This window comes from Rhizophagus irregularis, chromosome 16, assembly GCF_026210795.1.
Source record: "Rhizophagus irregularis chromosome 16, complete sequence".
Lineage (NCBI taxonomy): Eukaryota > Fungi > Glomeromycota > Glomeromycetes > Glomerales > Glomeraceae > Rhizophagus > Rhizophagus irregularis.
The window spans coordinates 4,035,790-4,049,184 of NC_089444.1; the positions used below are offsets into that span (position 1 = coordinate 4,035,790).

The 13,395-nt window shown below is 33.3% G+C and overlaps 6 protein-coding genes across 6 annotated transcripts; all 6 read right to left on the reverse strand.

Moving 5' to 3' along the window:
- Positions 1-2,777: 2,777 nt before the first annotated feature.
- OCT59_008566 (uncharacterized protein) lies at positions 2,778-3,071 on the reverse strand (the record flags this gene model as incomplete). The annotated part of the gene is made up of 1 exon (XM_066142575.1): positions 2,778-3,071. The coding sequence occupies one exon, from the start codon at positions 3,069-3,071 to the stop codon at positions 2,778-2,780; it is 294 nt and encodes a 97-aa protein (XP_065999444.1).
- A 3,401-nt stretch (positions 3,072-6,472) lies between these two features.
- OCT59_008567 (uncharacterized protein) lies at positions 6,473-7,105 on the reverse strand (the record flags this gene model as incomplete). The annotated part of the gene is made up of 2 exons (XM_066142576.1): positions 6,473-6,664; positions 6,977-7,105. 2 exons carry the CDS (start codon positions 7,103-7,105, stop codon positions 6,473-6,475), a joined length of 321 nt encoding a protein of 106 aa, XP_065999445.1.
- A 268-nt stretch (positions 7,106-7,373) lies between these two features.
- On the reverse strand, positions 7,374-7,679 carry OCT59_008568 (uncharacterized protein; the record flags this gene model as incomplete). The annotated part of the gene is made up of 1 exon (XM_066142577.1): positions 7,374-7,679. The coding sequence occupies one exon, from the start codon at positions 7,677-7,679 to the stop codon at positions 7,374-7,376; it is 306 nt and encodes a 101-aa protein (XP_065999446.1).
- Positions 7,680-8,170: 491 nt separating this feature from the next.
- Positions 8,171-9,257, reverse strand: OCT59_008569 (uncharacterized protein; the record flags this gene model as incomplete). Its single annotated transcript, XM_066142578.1, has 4 exons — positions 8,171-8,392; positions 8,472-8,658; positions 8,733-8,895; positions 9,254-9,257. The coding sequence occupies 4 exons, from the start codon at positions 9,255-9,257 to the stop codon at positions 8,171-8,173; spliced, it is 576 nt and encodes a 191-aa protein (XP_065999447.1).
- A 1,107-nt stretch (positions 9,258-10,364) lies between these two features.
- OCT59_008570 (uncharacterized protein) lies at positions 10,365-11,171 on the reverse strand (the record flags this gene model as incomplete). The annotated part of the gene is made up of 2 exons (XM_066142579.1): positions 10,365-10,634; positions 11,157-11,171. 2 exons carry the CDS (start codon positions 11,169-11,171, stop codon positions 10,365-10,367), a joined length of 285 nt encoding a protein of 94 aa, XP_065999448.1.
- A 77-nt stretch (positions 11,172-11,248) lies between these two features.
- On the reverse strand, positions 11,249-12,981 carry OCT59_008571 (uncharacterized protein; the record flags this gene model as incomplete). The annotated part of the gene is made up of 4 exons (XM_066142580.1): positions 11,249-12,059; positions 12,131-12,241; positions 12,313-12,550; positions 12,633-12,981. 4 exons carry the CDS (start codon positions 12,979-12,981, stop codon positions 11,249-11,251), a joined length of 1,509 nt encoding a protein of 502 aa, XP_065999449.1.
- Positions 12,982-13,395: the final 414 nt, after the last annotated feature.

Consider the following 13,395-nt stretch of genomic DNA (forward strand, 5'->3'; position numbering starts at 1 on the left):
TATGGTCGGTTATGGTCGGTTATAATCAGTTATAGAAATTTAAACAGTCGGTTATGGTCGGTTAAAAAATCGGTTAAACGGTCGGTTAAACGGTCGGTTATACCATTTTACTTAAATAATTAGTCAAATGGTCGGTTAAACGGTTAAAAATGGTCGGTCAAATGTTTAAATGGTCGGTCAAACGGTCAGTTAAATGTGGTTAAACGGTCGGTTAAACGGTTATGATTATAACCGTTGCCATCCCTAGTTGTGGGACATTCCTCTACTTCAAACGCAAGTATTTCCCAGTCATACTCGTCTGACGCATTTTAGTACTTAGCCCATAAATCCTTACCTGTATTGTAGAGATCATTGAAGACCTGGTCCTTTGAATTCTTGACCCATGGCTTATGATCCCATCGGTGCCTTTCATGCCAAGCCCAGTGTGCTCGAGTACCTTCCTTTGGTTCAGGGTCCCAGTCAACTTCTAGTTCTGTGTCAGGTTCTGGGATAGGTTGCTCTTTGAGAGTCAGTTCTACTACAGGTTCTGTAGAAGATTTGGAATCTACGAGAAATTCGGATTTTGCAGAAGATTCTGCAGGAGACTCGGGTTGTTGCTCAGGAACTTGGTCTGCAGTTGTAGGATCTGAGTCAGATAGCAAGTCATCTAAAACGTCGTAGTCATCATCAGCTTCAAATGCAGGTTCCTCAGCAGGCGGCTCATTTTCTTGATCAGGTTCCTCATCAGATAGATAACAGTCTGAAAAACTGTCTATAATTTCATCAGTATCTGACTCTATGGGAGCTGGAGATTCCTCAGGAATAGGATCCTCTTTGATGACAAGTGCAGGTTTTACCTTCAAGCAATCAGGTTTAGGTGGTACTGGTGGAGGAGCCTTTTTGGCAACTGGTTGCTCTTCAGTAGGTTTTTCTTCAACAGGTTTCTCAACAACTAGCTCCACTTCCTCTTGATCTACTTGCGATTTACTAGCTGGATTATATATATTTGCTAAGAACTTCACCAAGGCATTTGGATCAGATGCGGGCTTCTCAGGAGTTTCTACATCTATTCCTTCTATATTGATTTCATCTGTTTCGTGGATCCATTTTTTGGTGAAAAACTTCTTGTAAAGGTCCTCCCTGGATATGCTGTAAACTCGTGGTGTTGCCTTACCTACACGTATTTTTCTGCTATTTATACCCAACTCATTTGATAGGATTCTAGAAGCGTTTATCTTTGATAGGGGTGTAATGCAATGAGTTTCACAGTATGAAGTATATACCCTATAAAATTCTTGAACAGGTAGGTCGGTTATATGATTTTTTACTATGAGGTAAGTGTCCTTTATGAATTGAAATAGGGGTGGGAGAGTCGATATGATGTGATCCTGCTTAGATGTTGTCATAGGTGGTGGATTCCCATTGAAGTCTGGGTAAGCATCTGCAATGGCTCTCAAGTAAGCATAGAATGCCTCACTGGCGCCTGGGTATTTCATAGCGTCACTGAGTTTCTTAAAGTAGTTGAGGTCTCCCTTGCGGGATGGTGACACATCCAAGAACACTGTGCGCCTATCGTCATTCTCCACTCTGAGAGCATTTTCATTAGTGAGTACAATGGTGGATATAAAGTTTTTGTAATGTGTTGGCGTCTTGTATTTTTCATGGATTTCCATTATGTCACCTGTTACCTTATCCTTCAACGATCGATACAGACTATTCCACTGGCTTTTTTCTGTAGGCATTTCCTCAAGGAGGAGAAGAACCTTACCTTGTAATTGCCCATTGAAACTTCCAAGAATTGTTTGAGGATCGCTGGTCTTATAAACAAGTTGAGTACCTAAGACACTACGTTGAATAAAATCTGTTATAATACTCTTACCCCAACCCTGTCCAGATTTCAGGTAGAGAATCGAATACATTTTCCTTCCGGCTGCCACACCGGCCAACCACTTTATGATATACTCAGTAAGATTCCAATCACCTGAACACCAGATATTCTGAATGTGAGAGAAGATAAATTTAACCGCGAGGTGGGTTGTAGATTCAAAAGTGGATATCGGACGCAGGATATGAAGGAATCCTGGAAAGATATTGAAATAAAGTTGGCCACCTAGTTTAAAGATACGGGATTTTTGAGGGTCACAGGTAGCTACACATACAGTACTATATTCGATCATAAACCATTTGTTGATATTAAATTCAACCTTTTGTGAAGGACCCTGTTCAGATTGTGTGTAAAAGACTTTGGTAATTGGACGGATAAGTTTATTAATATTTTTATCAGGGATGTGCTCGAGGTTTTTGATTTCTGATCGCCACATGAAGACTCCATGCGGGTTGGAGCAGGGGATAAAGTAACTGCAAAGATAACCTTTAGCTTGATTGAGATCCCTCATATTCTTTGCAGCGTTAATGAGCCGTTTAAGCTCATCAATACTAAAAGCCTTCTTCTGTTCACCGAACTTGGGGATAACTTGAGCTTGAGTGCTAGTTTGGGCAGTCATTTTTTGTTCTATCAAATCGAGTACTAATTTATAGTTACCTAATCTTCAATTGCCGAATATTTTTTCCAAAGATCTGCACTCCTACCAGGTTACCCTCCTGTAGTCCTGTGGTCCTGCGATTCTGCGGTCCTCCGGTTATATCTGGTTATCTTCTAGGGGTAAAAAAAAAACTATAAACCACGAACCTTTACGACTGCTCTAAATCTTCCCTTCCCCTTTTTCAAACTACATATATCTGAAATCCAAACCGTTCAAGAGCTCCTTTTACTATAGTTAGCTCTTTTCTAGTGTCCGTTAACTCTTTACAAGCCTTTTGATACGCCTTCCATTCAAGTTCACGGAGGTCACGATTTCTATTATCCTCCTCCTCCGATCGACCAAGAGCATCATTTGCTTTTTCCTTCTTTCTACTGCCCTGTCGTATGCCTCCTCGGATTTTTTATGCCACTTCCAGAGTACTCGTTCAGCTTCGGCTTTCCAGATTGGGCTGACTTCTAAAAGATGTGGCCCAAAATTGCTACTTGGAATGAGTTCCAGGATATGGCCTACAAGTTCGGGGATTACTGATACTGCGTGCGGGGTATACATGTTATCTGTCCTTATAGGTTACTTATGGTATACCCATTGTTCAATTACTTATTTTTTCTGATGGGGGCGGGACGGGTTGGTCTTACTGGCTCTATAGACCTTCTAGGGGCTTACCTGCTAACTTACCTGGTTTGCTATCTCACTGCTTCCAACAGATTATTAGACGGAATCCTGACTTGTTCCAGATGTTCCGGATGTGGCGGATCTGGGGGGTAAAAATAAAACTTTTTCTGGGGGGATGTCCTCTCATAATTTTTCTGAAACATCTGCCACATCTGCCACATCCGGGACAACCCTCTCATTATATCCGTTATTGCTTCCTTTTCTATTGTTTTCTAGTTATTTGATATATATATTTGTTCCAGATGTTGTCCCAGATTGTGGCAGATATATGGGGATTCCTGAGCCCCGTAGGGGCCATATAGGTACTGCGACGGGTCGTAGACCCGGAGGTGGGTGGTGCTTGCACCTCCCACATCCAGCCCGATGACACCATAACCTAGGAGCCATATAAGCTGTACGTTGTGTGGAAGTACTACCAGAAATATAGTCACCCCGCGAGGTTTGTCCATAGGTAAGAGGACTGCCTGGTGGAGGTCATTCGTAAGGAGCTCGATATTGAGCTATGAAATAACAGTAAGTAAAATATTTAAATATAAATATAAATGAAGAAATCAGAACGGTAATTAGGCGACACAAAGTGGTAAAAATGCAGTTTTTGTTAAGTCTTAAAAAAATTTTTTTATATTATTACTATACCGGGTGAGAACTTTTTAAAAATTGAAAATAATTTTGCATATAAAATTTTCGAAAAAAAATTAAAAGTCGAGTTGCCGAGTTATTGATGAAATTTTTATATTATGAAAACCATTATATAAAACTTTTATGATTTCTGTTGAGTAACGTTTTATTTTTATTTTTATTTTTAAAATCCACGTGAACTAGATTACAGAAAGATAGACAAGAACAAAAAATAAAACAAAAGTCAAACGCTATCTAATACTAAGCTACTTTACAGAAACCTTGAAAATTTGAGCGATGTTGAATTGATATGGATACGATATAAATTTCATGTCATAATGGTATCAATTTCCGTGATGATATTGTTATAATGTTGATTCGATATCGTTACTTCATCACCATAATTTATCGCAAAAATATCGTGGCGATATCTATTTAAAAGAATATCAAATCGGCACAGTCTTGATATCATTACGATGTCAGTAATTTCAAAAAAAAAAGATGTAGTATTTTCGATATTGATTTGATATCGTCACTTCATCACCATAATTTATCGCGAAAATATCGGGACAACATTTATTTAAAAGAATATCTGATCGGTATAGTCTTGATATCGTTACGATATTGTTAATTTCAGGGAGAAAAAAGATGTATTTACGATATTGATATGATATCGTCACATTATCACCATAATTTATCGCGAAAATATCGTGACGATATCTATTCAAAAGAATATCAAATCGGCACAGTCTTGATATCATTACGATGTCAGTAATTTCAAAAAAAAAAGATGTAGTATTTGCGATATTGATTTGATATCGTCACTTCATCCCCCAATTTATCGCCGAGATATCATGACAATATCTATTCAAAAATATCTAATCGGCACAGTCTTGATATCATTACGATGTCGGTAATTTCAAATAAAAAAAAAAAGTATTTACGATATTGATTTGATATTGTCACTTCATTGCCGCAACTCATTTGTGGTATCGCAACTCATCCGCAATACCGTAAATATTAAACTTTATTTTTTTACAAATTAATAAAAAACTTTTAAATGTATAACGTGCTGTCATATTAATAAAATAAAATTCTGATATTTTATGCGATTTTGAGAAGCTATTACTGATAGAGTTGCGTTTTACCTTCTAATTTTAACATTGCATCCTTAAAACATACGAATATCGTCAAAAAATCCATGATTTCTCAATATTGATTTTATTTGTGATTATCTAGAATTCAATTAAGTAATATTTTTAAGTAATATACATTAGTTATCTCAAAAAGTAACTTCTTCTTAATAGACTTAGAGAATATAATGTTGCAAAGCATCTTTTAACGCCAGATTGAGCTTGTGCATTCATACACCGTCATCCACCTTGTCTCCACGTACGATTTTAGACCTCCTCCTTGTATATTTTTTAATTGAATAGCGCTTTAAGTAATGCCGCGCCTATAGCCGAATTTTTGAAAAATCTTGTGAGATTACATTTGCGCATTTAATCATGTCAGAACTGATTAAATTAACGCAGCGCGCAATGCACCGTATATCGAGAATTGATGGATGATTTTGAGAGATAATTCGGCGGTGTGGTCCCATAGAGCTGATAAAATGATCATGTGAATCTTAGAATAGATAACAAATAGAAGAAACAAAATTAAAATCAGAATATTAATAAAGAAATAATAATGAAATTTACCAATCGTACAATTAGTTTCCTTAGCTAATTCATTATAGATTCGTAAATTTACACGAGCCAATTCAGCTTGTAATAACGTTCCACTTAAAATTTGTCGAGTTGGTAGTAGGTTGTACGCTGGTTGTAAAGTTTTAATCATATCAATAAACCAAGGTTTTCAATAACACTAAATGGGATGCTACTCAATACTCATATCAAAAGCTTTAGTAACCGAACGGTCAATAGCATCAAAATATCTCTTTTCCAATTTGTTGTTTTTTTTGTTAAAATTTTGAATTGATGTATGTTCGTAATTTTGTCTTTGCTTTTATTTGGTGATTACCTCCAGTTTAATTAATCACGATATTGCAAATTAACTGTGATTAATTATGGTATTGCGGAATAATTGTAACGTTGCAGAATAAATGCGGTTGCGAAATTGCGAAAATTTAGACATCATAATTCGTAATGTTCGCAATATCATAACCGTCATCCTTAATTATAACAAAAAAAAAATTAATTTGCAAAAAATTAGACTTTTGTTTATTTTATTACTAAAAGCATCATGTGGTATATTACAAAATTTCCTTGAATATTGAACTTCACGTGATACAAACCTACAATTAATCAAAAAAAATCTTGATATCGCTAATATCGAAGCGGTATATCACGAAGACATCCCCATGGTTTTTTTTTTTGCTTTCCCTCCTACGTTCAAAAAAGATTTTTCAGAAAAATTATAGATATTAAAAAATTGTTACGATGTGAAAACTGATAATTCCACGTGTATAAATATATATAATAATAAAAACATATAATACACAATATACCTTATTTCGCAATCGTGATTTTCTTTCATCATTACTACTCTCTTCATTATCAACGGAACGTCAGCGCCTATGTAATAACGAGATAAGTCCAATGATCTTGCAACATTTATTTTTTCAGCTACGAGCTGTCTTATCGTCTTTTTTTTAATTAAACATATAATCCAACAACATTTCGAAGAGCTTTTTTCATTTCTTCAGGTAATTCATTTGAAACACACGTTAACCACTGACGAAATATAGCCAAAACTTCAAGGGGAAGATTGCGAAAATTAGCGCCAATACTACTACTATTTTGATATGCGCTACCTATATTCGGCCACAATTCACTCCTCTTAAATTCCTAGCAGAATGGTCAAGATGCTGTACGAAGAAATAATGCTCTTAATTCAACGTATATGATGTTTGATCCCCATTTGGGAGGGAACTATAACGTTGCTTTCTAATAATTCGCTCATCTATTTCTGACTTTATTCACTAGATCTTTGCTCTTGGGAAGGACTTCTGGGTAGTGACGGTCTTTAACAAAGTAACTCCAATTATTAATTAATAGTAGTTGTTCAAATTCGTCTCTATAATAAAAATTAAAATAGGTTCGAAATATATGGATTATAAATATTACAGATTTATTATAATGATACGTAAATATATTTACCTTGGGAGTACGTGTTTGTGCATTTTCCAAACGCGGAGAACAATATGGAGAACTAGCCGGAGAAGATTCCATCGGAGTTGTTGATAATATAGGACTTTGGCTTTTCTTATATTGCCTTCCGGCAACCATATTGACGTATTCAGGAAAACAAGCCCAAACCGACTACTTAATTGCAAGATGATCTGACGCTTTACTCGTTATGTTCTCAATTCTTTCTTTTTTAACATTTCGTCTACAATTATTAGATAGATATCAAGGTAAGTGAATTATTCATATCATAAAAAGAAAGAATACTGAATATCAACTATAAGTCACCTATTTCTTCTTGACCAATTTGAGGCGATGATAGACGATAGAGCGATGATTGAGGTAGCGGCGACGATTGATACTCTTATAGCTATTGAGGTGTTGCGACCATTAAGGTTGAGATTGTTGAAGTTGTTGCGACCATTGAAGGTTGTTGAGGTTGTTGAGGTTGTTGAGGCCATTGAGATTGAGGTGGTTGCGGCCATTGAAATTGTTGAGGTTGAGATTGTTGAAATTGTTGAGGTTGTCGCGGCCACTGAAATAGAGTTTGGGGTTGAGATTGTTGCGGTTGTTGAGACTGAGGTTGTTGATATTGCAGTTGCGATGGCTGCCAATGTTTAATAAGCGAGCCTTTTTTACGAATTCCTTGTTCTTTATCAAAATCTTGAGAAGACATTTTAATGATAGTTAAAAAATGCAAGTCAAAAAAAAAACAAATATCTAAATATAAAAAAAAAAGAAATAATTAATTGAATAAAAAAAAAAAAATTTTTTTTATCCCTTTTTTTTTGCGTTGATCTTACCACATCATGATCGAAAAAAATTAATTATTAGTTTTTAAATTATAAATTAAATTACAATTTTACTAATTTAATATATAAACTTGCCTTTTGGGTAATTCCAGATTTAGAATAACTTCCTTGTCCGGAAAAACTGCTTCTCTTAATAGGCAATTGGATCCCTCAGGATCTTTTGGCAAATCGTACTCAAATTTGACAAATATGAGTTTCGTATTATTAATATTTACATCAACAGAGAGATTTTTCACATTAAAAATAAAAATATCTACAATTAAACAGCTTTACCAAAAAAAAGTAAATAAAATATTAATAAAAACAATTAATATTAATATAAATAAACTAATATTAATACCTATTAATTTCGACTTCAAAAATATTGTAAGCTGGTAATTGTGATATTAATTTCGACTTCAAAAATATTGTAAGCTGGTAATTGTGATTGTGATGGTTGTGGTGATTGTGGTGGTGGGAGTTGTACCGGTGATGATTGTGGTGATTGTGGTGGTGGGAGTTGTAACGGTGATGATTGTGGTGATGGTTGTGATAGGGGCGGCTGTACCGGGGATTGTAGTGATTGGTTTTGTGTATTCTAATTTTTTATAAAAAATTTTAATAAGTAATAATTCCTTCATTAATTTATATTTCATTAATGTAATAATAGTGCTTACAGATCGTCCATCATCATCGTCGTTATCATCATCATCATCATCATCATAATCATCATCATCTCCTCCTTTTGGACGTGCTTCTGCGAACATGATTGTTTTACTTAGAGGTCCGATAAATTTTTTGTTTCTCACATAATTGTAAAATCTAGTTTTATCATCATCATTTTCGAAGTGCACAAATCCATGCCTAAATATAACAAATGTTCATTTAATTAAATTATTAATTAAAAATTGTATATATTAATTATTTTATTTCATTACCCCCAATCAGGATCCTTTCTGATATGTACAAAATTGTAAGAAAATCTATTCTTTAACCATCCCTTAACGTCTTTCGATTTTATCCCTTTTAACTCTTTCGTGTTCTTACCACCGAAGAAAACTGATAATTTATGATCACGACAACCTTCATGTCTTTTCTTACCTATATTATTATTAAATAAAATTAAAAATAATAAATTAATACTTTATATTAAAAAAAAGAAAAATGATTCATTCTTGATATATACTTTTTCATATAATATATTTGATTTCAATAAAGGAATATTAAATATCATATTTTAACAAAGGAATGGGAATGTTAAAGATGAAAGGAAACATATTTTAGCCTTTCGGGACGAAAGGAATCTTATTTTAGCCTTTCGTGACGAAAGGAATCTTATTTTAGCCTTTCGTGACAAAAGGAATATCGATTATTTTAACCAAGGATTTAGCCTTTCATGACGAAAGGAATATTTTAATTCAGCCTTTGTGACAAAGGAATAGCAAGCAAATTTACTTACCCATTTTTCTTTGTTTACTAAATCTTACGAAACCCACATTCTTATTGTAATTCGAATGCAAAATTCGATAAATTTTATTGGTCAGTTAATGTTAATCATCATGTGAAATCAAATATTTTTTTTTTAGTCATACTCAAGTTTCACAAACCCAATTATATTGCACTATACGTCATAATTACACATCTTAATTACAAAAAAACTTTTCGTGTCACTTATCAGTCCAATCAAAAATAAATAAACCGGATTTTGAACAGGCGTAACACGAGATTATATTTAAACGGTACGGTAACACTATTGGCTTTAGCCTTTAAGCAATGTGACGAAAATTATACCCTACCTCCCGCTGTCAACACCTTCTTCACCAAGAATATTATATTCTTCGAGAGATGTGTTAATATCTATGACGAACAACAACTGGCTAATTCCTTACAACCATCCAGTATAAAGAGGCCTGTAAAATTTGTATGTATTTTGGCCATTCTGTAAAAAGTTGCCCCAATTTAAAATCGCAGTTTTGATGGGGTAATTATTGTATACGCTGCTGGAAAGCTGGGCACAACAGTAGTGAATGTAAAAATGAACTGGAGGTCGTGCCGTTCAACGAAGAGTTTCGTTCTCCAGAAGAAATTGTAAATTTTTTGATTTATAAATAGTTTATTTTTTTTAAAAAAAAATTTTGAAATTTTTTTTTTCTTACGAAATTTACCATGAGTTGCTGGTAGCAGTGGCAAATTTCGAAAGTTTATCTGGGCCGTGGTGGCAGGGTGAACTTTTTTTTTTATACTTTTATTGTATGAAATATTTTTCAATTTTTACAACCTAATAAAGAGTTAACGGACATTTTTTGAATATCATCTTGAATGCCAAATTGATATGGTGATAATGTTAAATTCATATTGCAGAAAATATAAAAAAAAATTGTTCAATATGGAAGTCAGTAATTTGATGGATCAGTGATGTCAGAATCAACATCGGAAGTACATATTGAAATATCACGTCGTATTTTGATAAATTTATTGATGTCGCGACGTTATAACCAGAAGTACTTGGAAAATCACAGTTAACTGTGTAGAGGCTTCCATTAAACGAGAAAAATTTTTCATGTGCTGCGTCATTGCTCCTCTTCCAAATTAATGATTTCTGCTTGTCTGGTTGATTGAGATTGTTGTCTCCTCTTCAAAATGTGGACACCTGGGCAATATTGTAAACGAGGTAGTTGTTCATCCTCATAAGGATATTGCAATCGAAATGGTCTGTAATTACGTCCAAATTCAGGATAATATTGTGATTGAGGTTTATAAATGGATTGTTGTTGCCGTTGATATTGCTGATGATGTTGTTGTAGATGTTGTTGGTGAAGTTGATGTTGATGTTGCTGTTGCTGTTTTTAAAAATAACCTTTACGATTAACTCAATTTAATATTTTATTATTGTATTATAAAATCCAATATACTAATAAAAATGATTTGATTTATTTTAAAAAAACACTGCATGATATCTTCGTGATATCGGTTTGTAATTGTAAAAAAATTATCTAAATGATATCGCCGTGATGTTTCATAATTGTACCAAAAAAAATCTAAATGATATCGCCGTGTTCGATTCAGTTAAAGAATGTGAATGAATGTTCGTTAATTTTGGTTGCAAATTTGAAGTTTTATTTTGGCAATAATGTTATACAATAGAAATAAAAATGATAAAGAATATACTATCTACCCGTCTTCTTTTAGATTGTGAAAGTAAAAAAATATATATATATATATATATATAGATACAAAGAAAAAAATTATTGTTGTAGTAACAATGATAATTATAATCATTTGACCTGGTTTTTAAAATGATGGTTTTTTACATAGAATTTTTTTTTTTAAAAAAAAAAGAAAAATTTGTTTTATAAATTTACATACGAACCTCTCATCAAACTTCAACACACGACCAGATACTTTACTTTTCTACGCTAAAAATTTAAATTGAAAAAAATCTACATAATATATATTATTTTTTTCGCTTTTTAGTAGATTTCTTTGATTTCGGCTTTGGTTCATCCTCAGAGCTGGAATTTGAATCATCATCATCATTATTTTCAATTTCATACTTTGATAAATCAATCGAAGAACCAATATTATATCCAGATAAATTGTTAAAAATATTATTAACCGTATAAAGGTTTCCGGTGTGAGTAAAAAAACGGTCACGTGCATCACTGTTATAAATTTCTAAACAGTGGAATCCAAAAAGAATTAAATTTTTAAGCGAATTTTCGTTTTCTTGAGATATCGGCTTGTCCAAAAATTTCAACCAAAGGTTGAATATTTCTTCAATATGACGACCTTTTAAGTACGGCTTGAAATCAAGACTTTCGTCTTTTTCTTTACGTTTTTGATAAGTTTCGTATCTAAGCTTGATGTTATCCCATAATGTATTTCTCCAGTACGACCAGGTTTTACGAAAACTTTTTGCTACATTATGTAATATGTCAGGATGATCGTTCATAAAAGTTGGTAACAATGACGCTAAGAAATCTTCTATAATTTGATTATTGTTGCTTTTATCTAAGTTTCTTGTTCTTAGGAATAATGATTTTAATTCGTTAATCACTATTATTCTTAACCACTTTGGGATAGAGTTTTGCAACGATATAATATTAGAAATTCTCTTCTGGTTATATGATATATTTGTATCACGATCTGTGAACTTTTCAGGAGAATTTGCATAAGGGCGAATCGATGTTGGATATCTTCGATTCTTGAGATAGAATTTTGGCAGCTGTAAGCCTGAGCTTAAGAGTTCTTCTTCCATATCATCCCTAATTTTTAAAGAAAACATTGTTATATGAAGATTACAAGATGATAAATATGAAAAAAATATATTTGTTACATTGGATTCATCCGAGGGAGAGTTAAAGATGTAACAGAAGGTATAGCAATACCAAGAGAAGAAGTACTAGTACTACTTTGAGTTATAAGAGGAATTTCTTCCAAGGTATCCCTAATTTTAAAAAACATTATGTTAATATGAAGATTATAAGATTATAAATATGAAAAAATCATATTCGTTACATTGAATCCGTCCGTGTGAGAGTTGGGGTTGTCATAATAGGTGTAGACGATGAGGAAGTGCGGCTTCGTTCTTCACTAGAACGCTTGCCTCTGTGGATCATCTGCTCGATTTGATCATGTAAATGTTCAGGGAGCGTCATGGCAAAGCGTTCTGCAATAGATTGTCGGACATAAACAGGATTAACGGCTCTGGACATGATGTCCTCGATTTGTAGAAATAGTGTAGCGAGTAAATTATCTATATGATAGAAATAACGTTACAAGTTATTGTTCTGTTATTGAAGATTTCTTCAAATACCGAATATTATAATAATACAGACCAATTTCTTCATCAGAAAGTAATTGTGTTGAAGGATGCTGCAAGTGTTGTGAGGAATACGAGGGGTATGGAAGCTGTTGTTGTGACGAGGGGTATGGGTACAAGGGGTATGGAGAATGTTGCCGTGACGAAAAACGTTGAGAGGGATATGGATACTGTTGCTGTGACGAACGTAAGGAAGGTAAAAGTTGAGATGATTGAGATAAATATTGTTGTGACCATTGAGGTTGAGATTGCGATTGCGAAGGCGATTGCGAAGGCGGTTGCGAAGGTTCCCAATGCTTAATAAGAGAGCTCCGTCTATGACTTTCTTTTTCTTGTACAGGCTTATTACGATCTTGAGAAGACATTTTTTGATAATGGTTTCTATGAGTTAAAAAATGTGGGTCAAAAAATTTTTTCAATTGAATTTTTTTTTTATTTAAATAATTTTAATCTTACCACATCATGATCGAGTAAAAATACGGTTAATTTCGAAAATAAAAATTATTTTTTGCCATTGATCTATTACATCGTGTAATACAGATTTTTTTAAGGGAAAAAAAATCTGATTAATTATTTAATATAATGATGGATATTGTGATTAAATCATGAACAAGTAATTTTTTCATATCGTGATTATATTACTTTTTTTCCTTAAAAAAATCATACGGTACAATAAAAACAATGGAAAAAAGAATTTTTTTTTCTTTTTCGAAATTAAATAGATTAGATTGAGTCAATAATTAGACTTTTCTTTTTTTCGAAATTAATCTCATCATATG